The sequence below is a fragment of the Sarcophilus harrisii genome, chromosome 3 (genome assembly GCF_902635505.1).
Source record: "Sarcophilus harrisii chromosome 3, mSarHar1.11, whole genome shotgun sequence".
Taxonomy (NCBI): domain Eukaryota; kingdom Metazoa; phylum Chordata; class Mammalia; order Dasyuromorphia; family Dasyuridae; genus Sarcophilus; species Sarcophilus harrisii.
The window spans coordinates 287,941,609-287,959,437 of NC_045428.1; the positions used below are offsets into that span (position 1 = coordinate 287,941,609).

Consider the following 17,829-nt stretch of genomic DNA (forward strand, 5'->3'; position numbering starts at 1 on the left):
TCCTATGTTCTATATTCTATTTAGTCTCGTTGGACCCTCCCTGTCCTGAATCTCTGACCTAACAACCAGTCACCTTGTACATCTTAGCTCCTTTGATTTTGGTATTCTGGTACCAAGTATCCATATACTCTCTTTGCAATTTGAACCTTGCCTACTTTACCCTGCTTGGCAATTATCTTCTCCCCACCCCACTTAGAGGCACATCTTAGCTCATCCTGGGTCAGGGTACAAAAGGTAACAATACTTTTAATAACTTCAGGGATCTTGTGAGGAAAACACTTGGTTTAAAGCCAATAATATGGTGACTTATTATTATCAAGGGTACATAATTATTACTTAGGTTTCTCCTTGATGTTTCTAATTAAATTGTTTAGCATTTTTGTTTTTTCTTTCTTTTTTTAAGGACTCCTATTTGCCAAGAGACAATGTTGAAATGTCTCATTGCTCACTCTGAGTAGAAACAAAGAAGAATACTCCAACTACCCACAGAGAGACTGCCATTCTGAACAGAGAAAAGAAACTCAGGGAAGAATTCAACTACCCATAGAGGGACCTGAAGAAATTTTAATGTGTAAGCCCACCAAGTTCCTTCTAGTGTAACAGCCTAAATCTCAGGTGAATAATCTGTTTTCTTGTTGGATTCATATTATTAATGAAGATCAAACACCAACATAGAGAGAAGCCTGTGAAGTTTCCTTCTCCTGTTACAAAACAAGAAAAGGACTTCTTGTTATATATCTCAACGAAAGAAACCTTTATCACCACATTTCCTGTTTGCAACTGAACCAAGCACACACAAAGGATTTTAAGAAATAGGCATGAAAAATTGAGTTGCAGATGGAGATCAGGCACATTGCCATGTTATTTGTAGTGCTAGGGAGTAGTATCATTTAGCAGAAAGCTATTTGCAGTCATTTATTTCTTTTAAGTACTTACATTTTACTTATGGGGATAAACAAATCTGTCTGAGAAAACAAGGATGTCAGGTAAGTGAGTCTTTAAAATCTATTCCCTTACTCAGTGAAGGCTAAAAAATAAATGCATTTCACAGACTAGGGTGAATCCATACTCTTAAAGCAAGAAACTCACGACTTTGTATCTAAATTTTTTTGCTGCAAATGATGAGAAATTGGGGAAAAACTGGTGGAATTAGGGAATGTATTGAAGATTCTACTGTAATGAATAGTTGTGGGTAAAGCAATGACATAGAAGGCCTTGTTATACTATAACATCAAGCTTCTTCTAGGTTCCTGGATGATGCCGTGCCAATGCTTTTGGATTAAAAATATGATTCCTATCCTGAGGAACTCCTGATTGACTGTGATTTTTTTTTTTTGTTTTGAAAGAGTGATTGTAAGTTGTAATCAAAGAACCTTGCTCTAATTCATAGTAGTTTGAGCAAAGAGATTTTCAGAAGGGGTCAATTCAATCTCTATGAAAGTTCTGCTAGCAGCTCAAGTCCACGTGCCAACTTAATGAATTATTTTGAGATTGTGTCTATTGAGTTCGTTTTATGACTATTTAACAATAAAGGCATCTCTCTCTCTCTCTTTTTAATTTGCAAGGACAGAATTCTAAATCAGTTATTTTAAAATTCTAACTCACAGTGTAAATATAAACTGGCAGATAATTTTCACACTTCTGGATCAACAGGCAGGAAAAGCATTTCCAAAAGGAATGTTGTCATTTAATGGAAACTAATTTGATTATTGTTTCATTGTGGACAAGATTTTTTTTTTTTGCATTAAAGTTGGACTGACAGAGGAATGTATAAAGGTCTTTTATAGTACCTTATTGTAAAATTTGGATTAAGTATTTGGTCATAGGCTCTATATCATTTGCTGGACTTGGCATGTCATCTGTGGCTCTTGCAAAACTCTCCTCCCCATTTTCATTTAATTTTTTATGTGACCTATGATATACTGAAATCATGATGGGAAAAGTTGCAATATGGAAGCAATAACTATTCTATAAATATTTTTGTATATGTGGATCCTTTTTCTATTTTTTTTTAGCTCTTTGGGAGTTTCACTTTAATTTTCTCAGTATCATTTCAGGAATTTATTAATTAAGCATCCCTGCAAAGCATTGGGTTGTGATGACAGGGAAGGAATATATAATTTCTAATTTATAGAGGAAGGCATAGAAACTCACTTTGCAGCTCAGACTAGAACAATGAATTAAGGAAAAATATCTGGAATTCAGTCATAAGAATGGCGACTTTTGCAAACCTTAAAACACCATGTAAGTGATATTATTGTTATTATATTATTAATGAAGATTATGTCCATCACCCATTTACTGAAAGAAGAAAGGGAACTAAAATCTAGACTAGCTAAAATTCAAGGAGAGAGAACTTTTGTCTAAAAATTTCAGAAACAACTATGAATTTTCAAAGCATTTTGAAATGTGGGTTTTGATGTTGTTTTGGCCCCTTTTCCCCCCTCGTAGTCCAAGACATTTCTTTTACTTTAGCACCTTCTCCTCTTTCGGGTATATTGAAAATAGTTCTCTCAATGTCCTCACAGTTCTATCACCTCCAGCACAGATATTCTCTGAGTATATATTTTTTTGATCTAATTTCTTTATCTATCTCTGTTCTCTGAGGGAAAATTTCTCCTTCCTGTATAAACACAACTAGTACTATGATATTAGATTTTAATATCCTTGATGTTGAAAGGACTTTGTTCCTACTGGTGTTTAGCTTTCACTGTTCCTTTCTCTGTTATGAGGTAATATTACTCACAATTGTCTACTACCTTTCTCTGTAAGTTTTACATGCAAGTTTATGTCCTAAATTGCTGTTGACCTCAGTTGTCATATCTCTTGGCAAGGAAGTCAAGTGTTGGCTGAGCAACATAGTTTTTAATTGATTTTATTCTCCTCCTTATGGAAACTAATTTACATAGTTTAAACATCTATGAAAAAACTGTAATTAGTGTTGTACCCTTCCCTCCATCCATATCCCAATTGTAAAGTTCTTTCATGACCCCAAACTTTCCTCCTGAAACAAAGATCCATTTAAAAATGCCAATAGCATAGTGGTATTGGGAGACCATGAGGAATGGAACATTACAATTTCGGAAAAATTGAAAATTAACATCAGTCATAAGGCCTAGACTACAACACATTATAAATAAGGAATTTAAAGGATAACAAACTTATAATAAAAAAAATAAGGAAAAAAGAGTGTCTCATGGTAAGAGCAAGGATAGCTGAGGGAAGACTTGATTAGTGTCTTTACAATGTCAGAAGAAAACAAGAAAGACACCTATTGTTTTGGGAGGATGTTCGATGATGAATTTATGGGAGAAGTTGTCCACGAACTGCAAATAATGGGCTGGCACAGATGAACATTCTCATTTTGAGCAGTTTCATAGGTTTTTAAACTCACCAATTTAAATTAAATTTAAATAAAATTGCTTTAATCTAAGAAAGGAGACTAAGAAAGGAGAATTTTATTGAAGTGACTAAGAATAGTGTATAGATATTTCTCTGATGCCATATGAATCTTCATCTTTGTCACCAACAAATTCCTTAGTGAAAGAATAGTTTAGTCATTGAGCATATGATGCAAGCAAGATGTATTACAATCTATTTAATGAAGTAACTGACCACAATGAAAGATGTGTAGAGTTTCTCTGGGCATAGTCCATTATTTTTGTGCCTTCCCACTTTAATGTATATAGTACATTGTTCTGCACATACAATTGGTACTCATATAACCCCTCTGGGACTCAGTTGTGTGTCTTTGATCAACAAGTTTCCATTAAGCTCTTAGAATGTGCTAGGCTCAATGCTAAAATAAAAATGAGAAAGTTTCTACCTGCAAGGAGCTCATGTTTGAATGGAGAAGACAACATGAGAATTTATCATATATATATGTATATATGCATGTATTTATATGTATTTATATATATATTTATGTGTATATATGTGTATAGTATACAAAAGAATACAAGGTAGTTTGCAGAAGGATTTGAAAGACTTCATTTAGATGTTAATGTTTGAGCTGAGTTTTGAAGGAAACCAGAGATTCCAGGAGGTAGAGGAGGGAATGCAATAAATAAAATATATGCAAAGATAGTTTTCAACATTCACCTTTGCAAAACTTTGTGTTCCAAATTTTTCTCTTGCCCTCCCCATCTTTAACTTTATTTAGTATATTAGGAGGGAGGGAAGGGAATAGGCATTTATGTAGTACTTGTTAAGTGCCGGTGTTGTTGGGGAAGGGACGTCCTTACCTAGAGAGGCACAGCAATCAGCCCTTGGTTTTTACTATTGTATTCTTAGCCCCATGATCCCCTACAGTAGATATGGCTGCTGATATTTAGTGATATTCTATACTGGTTCACACCTAATGAAGTAACCACGTTGTTCCCTGTTGGGTTAGAGAGAATAGTATAATTCTTTGGATGAGAAAGGTGATGCTGGAAGTAGGTGGGGGATAATTAATCTATTATACTTTAATAAGGTACAGAGGTAGATGATGTAGGGAAGGGAATAGGGGAGAAAGATACAGATAATGGTTACTTAGTAGTAGCAGGTCAGAGTTGGGAGCACTCACGTAGCATGATCTGAGGAGTGCTCAAGAAGCAGGGGTTGGGGGTTCTAGTTGTGGGAGAATTAATGGTATCTATACCACCTTAGTCTTGCCTCATAAGTACACTGATGTCCCCTCAGGATTGTCTTATTAGTATATAATTTTCTGATTTTACTGCATATGCTGGTACTCATCTTGTACCTGTGGACCAGATATCATTTACTAGGACCTAATTGGCTTTCTCGAGTTTAGTATAGAATCTATGGAGATATAAATGTGGTCTTAATTAACTTAGGATATAGTTTTAGCAAATGATTCCCATGTTCCTATTTAATAGTTTTTAGCTACTGTTTCCTATTATTACTGCCATATACTAGTCACTTACATATTTGTTTATTATATTGGTGAGATGATCATGGGGACTATTCCAAGACATATTTTCAGACTTTGTACTAAGTACTTTACAAATATTACCTAATTTAATCATAACAATTTCTGATCCTTTTTAACAATCAAGTTTTGCTTTTTTCAATTGGCAAAGATCTTCTCTTTTTCCCTTCTTTTACACCATCCACTAATTAAGTATGGGGGAAAAAAAACCAGTATTATAAACACATCTAATCAGGGACAATAAATTTCCACAATGACCATGTCTAAAAGAAAATTTAAATTTCATTATATACTCTAAGTCTTTTAATTTTATCAGGAAAAAGGCAACATATTTCATCATCAATCCTCTCTAATTGTAGTTAGTTACTATACCGTTCTGAGTTCTTAAGGTTTTTAAAAAGTTTTTTTGTCTTTCTATTATTGTTGTCATCATATAAATTGTTCTCCTGATTCTGTTCACTTCATTGTGCATCATTTAATTCAAGTCTCCTCAAGATTTCTCTGAAACTATCTTGTTCACAGTTTCTTATAGAACAATATTCCATAATATTTAAGTGTTATAATTTGTTCATTTTTTCCCCAATTGGTGGGCACCTTCTCAGAATACAATTCTTTTTCACCTTTAAGAAGAACTACAAATATTTTTGTACAATGGTAAAGTTTGTTTTGCTTAGGAATTATCCCTTCCTTATTCTACTCACGTTCTAAATCCTCCTCCTTTCTCCCCTTTCCCTCCTAATTCTCTGTTGAGTAAAATGTATTTCCATATCCAATTGTGTGTGTATATGTGTATTGAGAGGTTCTGTGTAAAGATAAATATAGGTGATATAGCAACACTAGGCAATTGATTTCCTAGGAACTATTTTGTAAATATTATAATTGGTCACTGGGTAAGTGATATCACCACAGGATTTTGCAACCTTGAGGTATGGTTTGGTTGGAATATATTTTCAATGCTATTGGGAAACGTTAGTCATGGATTCTTGTTGTATAGTGTATTTGTGCATGAAACTCCAACTCTTTTCCTAGCTTAATAATGTTTGAATAGAAAATCCTGAGAAACAGAAGGGGCAAAGAGGAATCACTAAAAACTATATCCAGAAAAAAACTTGAAAAGTAGTAGTAATAATAATTCAGAGTCTGATTCTTTTTGTACAGCAAAATAATGTTTTGGTCATGTATACTTATTATGTATCTAAGTTATATTTTAATGTATTTAACATCTACTGGTCATCCTGCCATTTAGGGGAGGGGGTGGGGGGGGGGTAAGAGGTGAAAAATTGGAACAAGAGGTTTGGCAATTGTTAATGCTGTAAAGTTACCCATGTATATATCCTGTAAATAAAAGGCTATTAAATTAAAAAAAAAAAAAAAAAGAAAAGTAGTAGTAATGGTGGTGCTAATAGCAGTAGTAATATTCTTTCTATTTAAATTCTTAATTTTCCTTTTTTTATCTTGCTATTTTCTCTCAGTTTCAATCCTTTTCTCCATCTAGTTAAGCAAATAGTAAAAATTCTTTGTTTTATTTTTCCTCTCCAACATATTTTAATAACTTTATTATATTTTACCCTTTTTAAAAAGAAGTGTTCCTTTGCTTGTTTCTCCTCATTACTTCTCTTCCATTTTTTCAAACCTTCAATTAAAAAATTATTTTAGCCATCTTCTTGATAGTTGCTAAACAATAATGATAATAATAACTTTTATATTATTGTTTCAGATTCACAAAGTATTTTGAAAAACATAAACAATAATAATAAATAATAGGATAACAAATTGTCCTAGCAAGAGCTTTTATCTAAATTCCATTGAACATAAAGATGAAAAGACAAAATAGTAATTCTATTTATATATTGTTATCTATGGTAACAAATGACTTTTACTTCATTTCAATAAACATTTATAAAGTGACAGTCTTCAAGTTCTTTAGTTATTCTACATTGATTACATTAATCCTCTCCTTTAGAACATCCCTCAGCCCTTAGATTACATGACACCTAAATAATCCCACTCATGTAAGAATCCATGTTATTTTTTAAAGCCCTCTTGAAAAGGCATTTAAACAGTATATGAGGAATATTTATCATGTTACAGTACACACGTTTCCTACTCTCAAAGGAATATACAGAATAACCTACATTCTACTGTGGTGTTGATGGCATATTTTACAATAACTATTAGGACTTTCCCTGAAGCTTTCCATGTAAATGTAGCTTTATAATTTTGAGCTGGTAGTTTCTTTGTGGCTAAGAGCAAAATTATCTTCTAGAGGGAGTTAATGGACTAATACAATCATTTTAAAGTTCCATTTCATTTCAAAGGGGGAATGAACACTTCTGTTTGACAGCATAATAGGGAGGATCATATCATCACCAGTGTTGGTTGTAATGTCTGTAAAAATTAGGATTTTCAGCTTACTTAATTGAAAAAATATGGGAATTACAGCAAAGTAAGAATAGTCATGTAGGTCAGGAGGCTGATGAGCCCTTTTTTTTAAGGAGAGCTCATAAGTGCTGCTATTGTTTCTGTGCTTTGCTGTTTGGTTCTCAGTTCTGAGGAACTTGATTTTATCAGTTTATCCTAGGGAGATTAAGGGGTGTGGAGGCTAGGGCCTTTTCACCTCACCCTTACTTATGATTGGGTCCTTTCCCTTATCTAGTAAGCTTTCATTACTGACTATAATTGCTTAGCTCCATTGAAGTCTTCACCCAGGGCTCTTAGAGGTTAGGAAAGAGAAATATGTACTCTGTCACACAATGCCAAGCTAGAAAGGCTTTGAATATGGTCATAATTACATATATATTTTTGCATATATATATATATATATATATATATATGTATATGTTACCAGAGTTCTAGCCTAGTGAATTTCATAGAGGTTTATCTCCAAATGTGCTTCAGGTTGGTGATATTTTAAAAAACTCTTACAAAATGTTTTTTTCTTAATGACTGATGTTATCAATAAAAAAGAATAAATTCTTAAGAATAAAAACAGGGAAAGAAGATACATTACATTTCAACTTATTGTTTTATTACCTATATTAATTCCAAGACTTCTAACATAATTTCCTTAGAATACCACCATTCTAATAGTGTTCTTTTTTATACCATTTTCCATCTCTATATATTCATCAATCACTACACACACACACACACACACACATCTTCCTTTCTTCTTCTCTCCATATTCTTTGGACAAGAGTCTCTCAAAACATTTTTTATTGTTTATTTTGTGTATGCTTTGCTCATTCTATTTCATTTGTGTCCCTTTGTCTATTCTCTAAACAAGCTGTGATCTGGTGGATTTATTGAACCTTGGTAACTTTGCTAAGTTGCAAGAGAACACATACTAAGTTAGGGAAGGGTGATATGTGATGTAGGTAGATACAGAGTGCCCACATCAAAGAAATAATGTAATCCATTGAAGAATTTAATTGAATTCAATGAAGAAAATTTTTTGAAGAAAATAATTTGAAAACCAACTTTGATGAAAGAGAAAAGAATATGAGACAGAGTCAAAAAACTTGGATTTGGGTTTTCTACTTATTAACTACGGAACTCTAGACAAATTATCAACTCTCAAAATAAGTTTGCTTATGTGCAAATCAAAGATACCATACTTCTGTGTCTACCTTGAAGAATTGTTGTAAGCATCAAATGAGATTATCTATAAGTGTGTTGTAACTACAAATTGTTATATAAATATAAGCTACTAAATGGACAAACTTTATCCACCATAGGGATATATTTCCTAGGCTGAATGGAATACTTGTATAAGTCAGTGAAGCTTATTTTCTCTTTCAAAAATGGCTGAAGACACATTAACTGTTTTTCCCTTTCCCATCTTTGTTCAGTTGTTTCCTATTCTTTGTGACATCATTTAGGGTTTTCTTGACAAAGATAATAGAGTGGTTTTGCCATTTTCTTCTCCAGATCTCTTTATAAATAAGGAAACTGAGGCAAATAGAGCTAGTGCCTTGCCCAGGATCACACAGCTTGTTTGAGGCAGGATTTGAACTCATTATGATGAGTCTTTTCCTGACCCCAGGACCAGCACTCCAACCACTCCGCATCTAGCTGCTTCTTTCCAACCCTACTGTTTCCCATTGTATTTCCTCTTATATTCTCCACATATGTCCATTATCTTTTTTCCCCTTTATTTCAAAATAACATTGAAAAAAGTGACATTTACAGCATGTTAGTATTATATCTAAATGGAATAATGGAGAGAAGGAAAACCTGTGTTCAAATCCAGCCTGAGGTATTTTGTATTTGTGACTTTGGACAAGTCCTCCATTAGTTTTAATTTCTTCATCTGTAAAATGGGAATATAAATAACACTTACCGTCCACGGGTGTTATAAGAATCAAATTAGCTAACATTTGCAACGTGCTTTGCAAATCTTGAAGTACTGTATTAAAGCTATTATTATTAATTACCACTTAAAGACCATTAGCATAAGATCTATATACTAAGGTGAATTAGAAATTTTAATGTAATGTGGCACATTCAAATTCATAATTATTACTGAGCCCTAATGGAGTAAGAAATATGAACATAGGCAGTATAGTATTAGAGTTTCCAAAGAGTTAAGATGGAGAGAGTAGTATTATATATTAAGAAGATATATTATATAGTATATGTTGAGAAGATATATTTGTGTCACAAAAGTCAGCAATGACTATTTGAGAAACAAATAATTATCATTAGATTTTATTACAGATCACATAGGCAAAAATAAGAAAAAGAGAACTTTGTGAACTAGATTATAAACCAGGAATGGAGACATGATTTAATGGTGATGGGGGACTTCAATTTATTGAACCTAAAATAAAGATCTAGTTCAGGTAAAATTGGAGAAGCCAATAATTTTTGGGCTTACCTCAATAAAGTTTTATCTTTAAAAATACATAAAAACCAGTCAGCAAAACATGTTCTCTAGATCTGTTCATTAACAAGGAGGAACTAGATGCCAGGGTAGCAATTATAAGAATCTCATAATTTTATAATTTATGATAAAGTAGAAAGGAAATGCATGTATATTCTGGCATAAACTCTAAATTATGGGGGGAATAAATAACAAAAAAGTTCAGAGAAAGAAGAGAAACTCCTATGGGCTAAATTTCTAAAGGAGAAGTTAGCCTAAGAGGAAGGGGATAATTATAAGAATAAATTTCTGAAGACACAAAGAAAAACAGTTTTTATCAGAAGAGAAGGATAAGTCAAAAATGACTGATGGGTATGCATGGAGAACTTGAGGTTTTTAAAAGATGGAAGCAAAAGCAAGTAATAGAGGATGAAGACAAGAACATTTAATACCAATAATCTGCATTGTGAATTGGCTTAATTCCTTGGAGTTCCCTCTTACAGGCTACTGAATCTGGATAGTTAGTTATGTCTTTCTGTGTTTTATCAGAGCAGAGTTTTCTGGTCAGGGATCTGTTAGTCATACTTGCTTATGCACAGTCTATGATGAGAACTAGCTCCAGGATAGGCTATTCCAGAACCTACCTGACAAAGGTCAACCTGACTTCTACTCTCTAATTTTCATAAAGGATAGAATCAAACGAGGAAGATCATTTCTGACAGTCCCTTTGAATGTCTTCAATGGTAGCAAATCTTCAACTTTTTTATGGAGAATTTGATTGTTGAAAATATTCATAAGTCCTTAGGGCTGAGATCACTTTTCTTATGAGGATTAAAGACTAAAATTGAAAAAAGTTACAAGTGAGCATTTCAAACAGTTTAAAAAATTAAGACATCTATTGAGACAAATGTCAAGATGGAGAGGGGGGAGCATTACTTGAGATGCCTGATTTGTATGGCAATATTCCTTTGGATAACTTCTAGTATGTTTGACAAGGAAAAAACATTTCATTAACTGATAATCATTTATCATAGATAATACCATAAATTATAGAACTAGAACTTTTAGGGAACTCTTAATACAACTCTTCAGTTTATAAATGAGGAAAGTGGGGATCAGAAAGGTAAAGTGATATCTGGATCACTCAACTAGGAACTTGTAGTACTGGAACTAGAAAATTGGTTCTCCATCATCTCATTGCTCCACCATGCACAGTTCTCCTCTCCCGCTTCGCTGTGACAGAAAAAAAGAAATAGGACCTGCCTTTAAAGAGTTTACATTCTATTGAAGGAATAAACTGTATTTAAATATACTTCAAGGTAAATTAGGGAGGGAGAAATCATTAACAATTTTAGAGAGGAAAGATATTAGGATGCTTTAGCAAAAAATATGTGTGTCTATGCATATGTATATATATATATATATATGTATATTATATATATATGTCAATCTGTATATATGTATGTATATCTGTATATTATATATATATATATATATATGTACATTGGTCCTTTTTAAATATGAAAGACAAAAAAGACATAAATATATATACATACATAGAACCACTGGATGCCAGTCAACATCATCTATAACATTTATTCTTAATACTGTTTCTGGTTGCACAGGAATTAAAACTGCTTATGACTATCATAGTAAAGAGAAAGGACAGCAAAATCAGTTGTCCATTGTAAATACATAAAGTATCCATGTATGTTCTATGAGATGTTCCCCAACTCCACCACTATGATCGCTGAATTTGTGATATTCCCAACAACTCTATGTTTTACTCAGATCAAGGGAAGGAAATAATAGATTATTTACTGCTTTGTTTACTTGCATCTAGCTAGCTTTCATTTTGGTAGTAATGTCAGAGAAAGGATTTAGAAAGGAGGACACAGCTGTCTTTCTGTAGCTAAAGGTCTGTCACAGAAAAAAAAAAAAAAACAAAAAAAACAAAACAGTCCACAGAACAAAGAGCATTTGGTGGAAATTACAAAGAATCAAATTTAGGTTTAGGGTAGGCAAAAACTTCCTACCAAAAGGTGGTATGAGATGCCTTGGGAGGTAGTTCCACATCAGTGCACCTCTTCAAGCAAAGGCTAGATGATCATTTGTTAAAGTATATGAATTCTCTTCCAAGTTGGAGATTCTGTGATTTGTGTAGGGAAAAAAGGAAGGTTTTTAGGCATTTGGCCTATAGGTTGAAAGATATGGTGGGACAGGGAGAATGGTTTAAGATATTGAAAAAGTTACAGGAAATTTATTTCTCTCAAGTATCAATTATACCCAAATCAACCATTCAATCAACCACCATCATCACATAATTTGTCCTTAGGTAGTCAGACTGATTAATTACATAAAATACAATAACAACTGCAGCTTGAATTTACTTATGGCATTTTAAGGTTTTTAAAGAGCTTTACAAATATACTCTCTAATCTAATCCTGTGAGTTAGGTTTTATTAATACCTCCTTTTTGCAGATGAGTAAATTGAGGCTAAGAGAAATTAAATGACTTGCCCGAAGTATAGGGGATTGAATTTTAAATCAAGTCTTGTTAGTTTTAAATCCAGTGCTACTTAGTCAATTCCATAACATACTTAGAACAAATGCAAAGTGGCAGGCTTTGATTTCTCAACAGCAATAAATAACAAAATTAACTATGTGATTAACTAAATTAATAATTAAAACAGGTAGTGATTATCTCATGTTAAGTATATATGCTTTCTATTTCAGGAAATGATCAATGTCCCCCTTTTATCTGGGGAATTTTAGCCATCGTGGGTTTATCTCTGATCATATCCCTAGTTTTCAATGTTTCCTACTGGATGGAAAAGCAACGACAAGGTAAGACAGACATAATAGAATCTAAAGAATTTTAAAATAACTATAACTATTAATCATTTCAATTTAATTCAACTATACATGCTATGTCAAGATCCTATGTGAGATACTTGGGTTAGAATGATGAAAACAAAATAGCCCTTGTTCTTAAGAGGCTGGCTGAGGGAATAATTCATTATAAAGATAAGTTCAATACAAAATAATATGAGGAAAGAAAATTAAATAGCAACAGAGGGTGAGAATGCTGGAAGTTTTAAGGGAGGTATTATTAGAACTGAACCTAGAAGGAAGATAATAGTTCTAGAAGCCAAAGATGAGGAGGGAGCACACTTACAGGCCTGTGCAAATGCATGGAGGTGAGCAATATCTCAAATTTGGAGAACAGATAATAGTCTAGTTCAGCTAGATTACAGAGCTCATGAACAGGAATCATATGAAATAAGATTAGGCTAAAAAAGGCAAATTGGAATCAGATTGTGGCAGCCCTTAATTTATTAAATGAATGAATCTATATTTCACTCCAAAGGCAATATGGAAGCCATCAACTTTTTTGAGAAATGGGCTCAGACTCATGCCTTAGAAAGTTTGTTTTTGGTGGTTTTGTGAAGTATGGATTGGAGAAGGAAGAGAAATAGATTGATGGGAAAGAAATAAATTAGGGTATTATTATTACAACAGTCTAGACAGGTAAAAGCTTGAATTAGGATGGCAGTGTGAGTTAGATATTAAAAGGAGGTGGAAAAGAATTGGCACCTGTTTGGATCTGAAATGGGGTGATAAAAGGGTTGAATCTGGGTCACTCTCATCTCTAGAAACCTTATCAATATTCAAAGAAATGGGGTCACTTTGTTTCCTTCTGGGAATTATTTAATATAGGTTTAGAATGAAAAAAATCCCTTAAATCTAAATCTTGCCTGACTAGCTGGTCCCCCCTCTCTCCCCAATAGAGGTAGGTTTTGGTTTTATACCTAGGTAATAGGCAGGAAAAAATAATGGTCTTGGGAGATTTGGTATCAGAGAAGCCCTAGTCTAAAGGCCTCTCTGGAAGTTTTATTAGTTCTAGAATGGCTATGGATATTCTGATATACTGCATATAGAGAAAATCAAGAAGACACTTTCAGTGTCCAGTTAATCTTGCTCAGGAATGGAGCACAACATGGACTCAACTTTTGGTGATTTTCTCAAGGACCAACTCAATTTCTGTAGTTTTCTAGAGTAGAACCACATTTAAAACTGGATTAAATCATCTGGAATTGCTCTAGAACACATATCACTACTTGGTAACTCACCCATGATCTACAGAAAAGAGGTATTAATGACCATTTGCTGTCTGTGTGATACATATAATAGTGAGCGTATTACTCAGTAGAATATGCTGTTATTAAAATCCTGACCCGCCTTTGGATCCTAGAGCATCATATTCTAAAATCCGATAGCCATTGACAGGAGTTGTAATTAGTTGGGAAAGAATAGAAGAGAGAAGGGGGAAAATATACTCCCTCTAAGTGGAAAAGTATTTTCTTGCAAATATAAAGGGTATATAAAATGGCCTTAGGGTTAATACAAATCACATATGTATGTATACCTTTGATGTCCATGTTGCTCCAGAGTAGTTTTTAACCTGGGATTCATAAACTTGTTTTTAAAAATGTCTTCAAATGTGTATTTCAATATAATTGGTTTTCTTTGTTATTCTAGTTTATTTTTAGGCTTTTATGTATTTTACTTTATACATTTAAAAACATTATAGTGACAAGCAGTTGAAAAATTTTACTAAACTATCAAAGGGGTCTATGACACAAAAAAGGTTAAGAATCCCTACTCTATGTATTCCTTTTAGGAGAGCAGAGATCAGAAGTTTATAGGATGTTTACTAAATTAAAACAAAACAAAACAAAACAATTTCCTTATTTTGTTTCATGTTTTATATTTGATTCTATTTGCGAAATTTCCATTCTATTCTGTTAACTCAGAACAATTTTAACTAGAAGTATTTTAAAATTGTTATAGGGCAAGTCCAGCTTCATTTATTTCTCCACTCCCATCAATTGAAGCCTTGATATTCTTTCATATGTATTTTTGGATCAACTCCATTGTGGTTTTTTCTAGTTCTATTAAAAAATCCATCAGTTTTATTACCCTAAGTTAGTGTTTGCAACATTGTCATTTTTTTCTATATTGATCAAATCTATGCATGCACATTGAATTGCCCTCTAATTATATATGGCACTATTTCTGTCAATGCTGTTTTATATCTTCATATGAATCACAGCTAATCTTCATATAGTTTGTTTTTTGCTATTAAAAAATTAAAATATTTAAAATATTTTATTGGTGATTGAAGTTGCACTTAAATTAGGTTTGAAATGTTCTTTAAAAAAGACTTGCTTTTAGTAGTTTGTTTATCTTAGTCAAAGTGATTCTTAGTATTGTGTAGAAGATACTTATTAACCATATGACAGTGGGTAAGTCATTTAAACCTATTTGTCTCAGTTTCCTCTGATCTGGAGAAGGAAATGGCAAACTACTCCAATATCTCTGCCAAGAAAATCTCAAAACGAGGTCAGATATTTAGACATGACTGAAACAACTGAAAAAACAGAGACAAGGAATAACTTTAAAAGGTGGCATGGCCTTCTAAAAATTAAAACTATTTTGGATTTAGTTTCAGAAAAGCTAGGAATAAAAATTTGACTTCCCCACAGAATAATCATGTGACCTTAGCCCTCATATTTTTTTTCTTATTATAGGGAGACAAATGTTCTTTTCTGATTTTAACTTAAAATTCTCAACTTTGTCCTGGGAAGGATAAGGATTTTGTGCTGAACTTTTAACAACAACAACAATTCCTATGCTCTTAGTCTCTCTAGTTTACAAAATTATATACATCATCTCTCTTAAGCCTTAAAATAATTTTTACAAATTATTGTTTCCATTTTATAGATAAGAAAATTTAGATGCAAGCTCAGTAATTAGATATTATATTTCTTTATATCTGATGAGGGCACACCATTCTGGATGGTCCTGTGCCATTGTCTCATGCCACACAATCAATTCCAAAGTTCTTAAGAGAGACCTTGAGAATGTCCTTGTATAGATTTTTCTGACCAGCATGTGAGCACTTGCCCTGTGTGATTTCTCTATAACACAAATGTACATTTGAATGCATACATTTGGCATTAAAACAATGTGGCCAGTCCAATGGAGTTAGATTCTTTGCACTAGAGTTGGAATGTTTGGCTGTTTAGTACAAGAAAGGACTTCAGTGACTGATATCTTATCTAGCCAGATGATCTTCAAAATCTTCCTAAGACAATTAAAATGAAAGTGATTTAGTTTTCTGGTGTGGTGCTGCTAGAATGTCCATGTTTCTTAGGTCTACAATGATGAGGTCCATACAATGGCTCTGTAGACCTTCAGTTCTGTAGTCAGTCTAATATCTTTCCTCTCCCATACTTTGTTTCAGAGCTTCCCAAACAATGAGCTAGCTCTGGCAATGGTTTTATCCATTTGTGTGTTGCTCTCCTACTGTATCACAAACCTCATTTTTTGTCCTTCTATGGATTCCATAAAAAACATCTACCCAATGTGTTTCAGGTCCACTTTCAACAGTTCTAATGTTTTCTTTAAACTATGACCTAGTGAATACAGAACTGGAAGTGAATACAGAATCTGGAAGGCCAGGTTCAAGTCTTGCCTCTAGCACATGCTTTCTGGGAAAGTCACTTAGCATTGTGGTGTCCCAGGCAACTTTCTGAGACAATTGTAGAGCAGGTGTTGAACTATATTGGTAAAGAAAGTTGTTTTTTTTTTTTTAATGGAATGACAAGCTTAATTTAATTATATAAAAAATTAGTACCAGAACAATATTCAACCCATGTATTTTCTACTCTTACTGTTAATAATGACCTATATCCTTCCCTTTCTGGTTATGTCTCCTTAAAGATGTCTAAATGCTTATTTGAAGTCATTTAAAAATTTTATACATTTTTTGACAAAATGGAATTTGACAAAATACAACCAGCAGAATTTGAAGACTTTTTCTTTATCCTCCTAGCACTTAGTGCAATGCCTATCACAGTAATAATTGCTTGCTTGATTCCCGACTAATACCCAAATAATATCTCTCCTTTGAAATTATATAACCTAAAAATAGTTAAGCTAAATTACCAAATAATGGAATTATAGCTAATAGAACATGTCATGACCTATTGTTGTAGTTATAAATTGTCACATACAGAAAGTAAGTGTTTTAAACTATGCTAGTATGGTACCAACTTTTCTCATTCTAGTTAACTTCAGTTTTGTTATCTTTTTTATATTTCTTGCTTTTCCAGTCATTTGTATTGATTAAAGAATTCATTCTTTAATGTGTTTTTGCAGTTATGAAATGTTGGCTTCTTGTGCATGTTTGCTTCTATGACTTGTCTGTGTGATCAATACTTCTATTTTTAATGCATAATTAATTTCTGATAATTAATGATTCATTTTATCTATATCTATATATACATACATGCCCCCATATACATGTGTATGTCACAGACATCTCTTACATGTAAGCCTCTAAAGAAGCCAGGTACAAAGTACTTTGTGAATCTGCATCTTTTCTAAATCATAGTTTATGAACTTTTTTCAATGACTTTCCTTTATTATAGTAACCAGAGGATACTGTAATTCAAAATCAATTACTTAATAAATATATACAAAATGCTTTAATTGTCTTTATCAAAGACAAGGCCCTTAGAAAAAATGGACAGCAAAGACTCTTCTCACAAATACAGTCATGCTTCTCATAGTTTATCACAATAGTATTGTAGATAACATGTGACTAGTAAATAAACATGAAGGGCAAACCCTTCTGCATAGATGAGTGGGTGGGTGGGGGCCTTCCAACTATTTAGCGTATAGTTCTAGTGGTTATTTATAGAGGGACATGTGCATAGGAATCATGGGACATCTGGGGAGGAATGTGTCAAATTCATTGCTAAGTGGAGCTCAAATCAAATTAAAATTCAATTAGGAAATGTTTAATAAATAAAAGTACAATTTAATATTAATAATGTTCAATTTTGTTTTTCTGAATTAATATGCTTCCCCTTGGTACCTGTTTTTGTTTGAGTTTGACACCATTGCAGGGAACCTCAATAACTAGAGAAGGCACAAAGCCTAGATAACCCATGACCCTAAT

General features: G+C 32.9%; 1 protein-coding gene across 1 annotated transcript in view; it reads left to right on the forward strand.

The window, feature by feature from the left end:
• Positions 1 to 760: 760 nt before the first annotated feature.
• LOC100928363 (T-cell receptor-associated transmembrane adapter 1) overlaps positions 761 to 17,829 on the forward strand; it is a 54,277-nt gene continuing 37,208 nt past the window's right edge. Inside the window, exons 1-2 of the mRNA XM_031959639.1 lie at positions 761 to 986; positions 12,534 to 12,644. Of these exons, the coding sequence (XP_031815499.1) occupies positions 980 to 986; positions 12,534 to 12,644 (118 nt within the window). The 5' untranslated portion in view covers positions 761 to 979. The remainder of the gene's footprint in view (positions 987 to 12,533; positions 12,645 to 17,829) is intronic.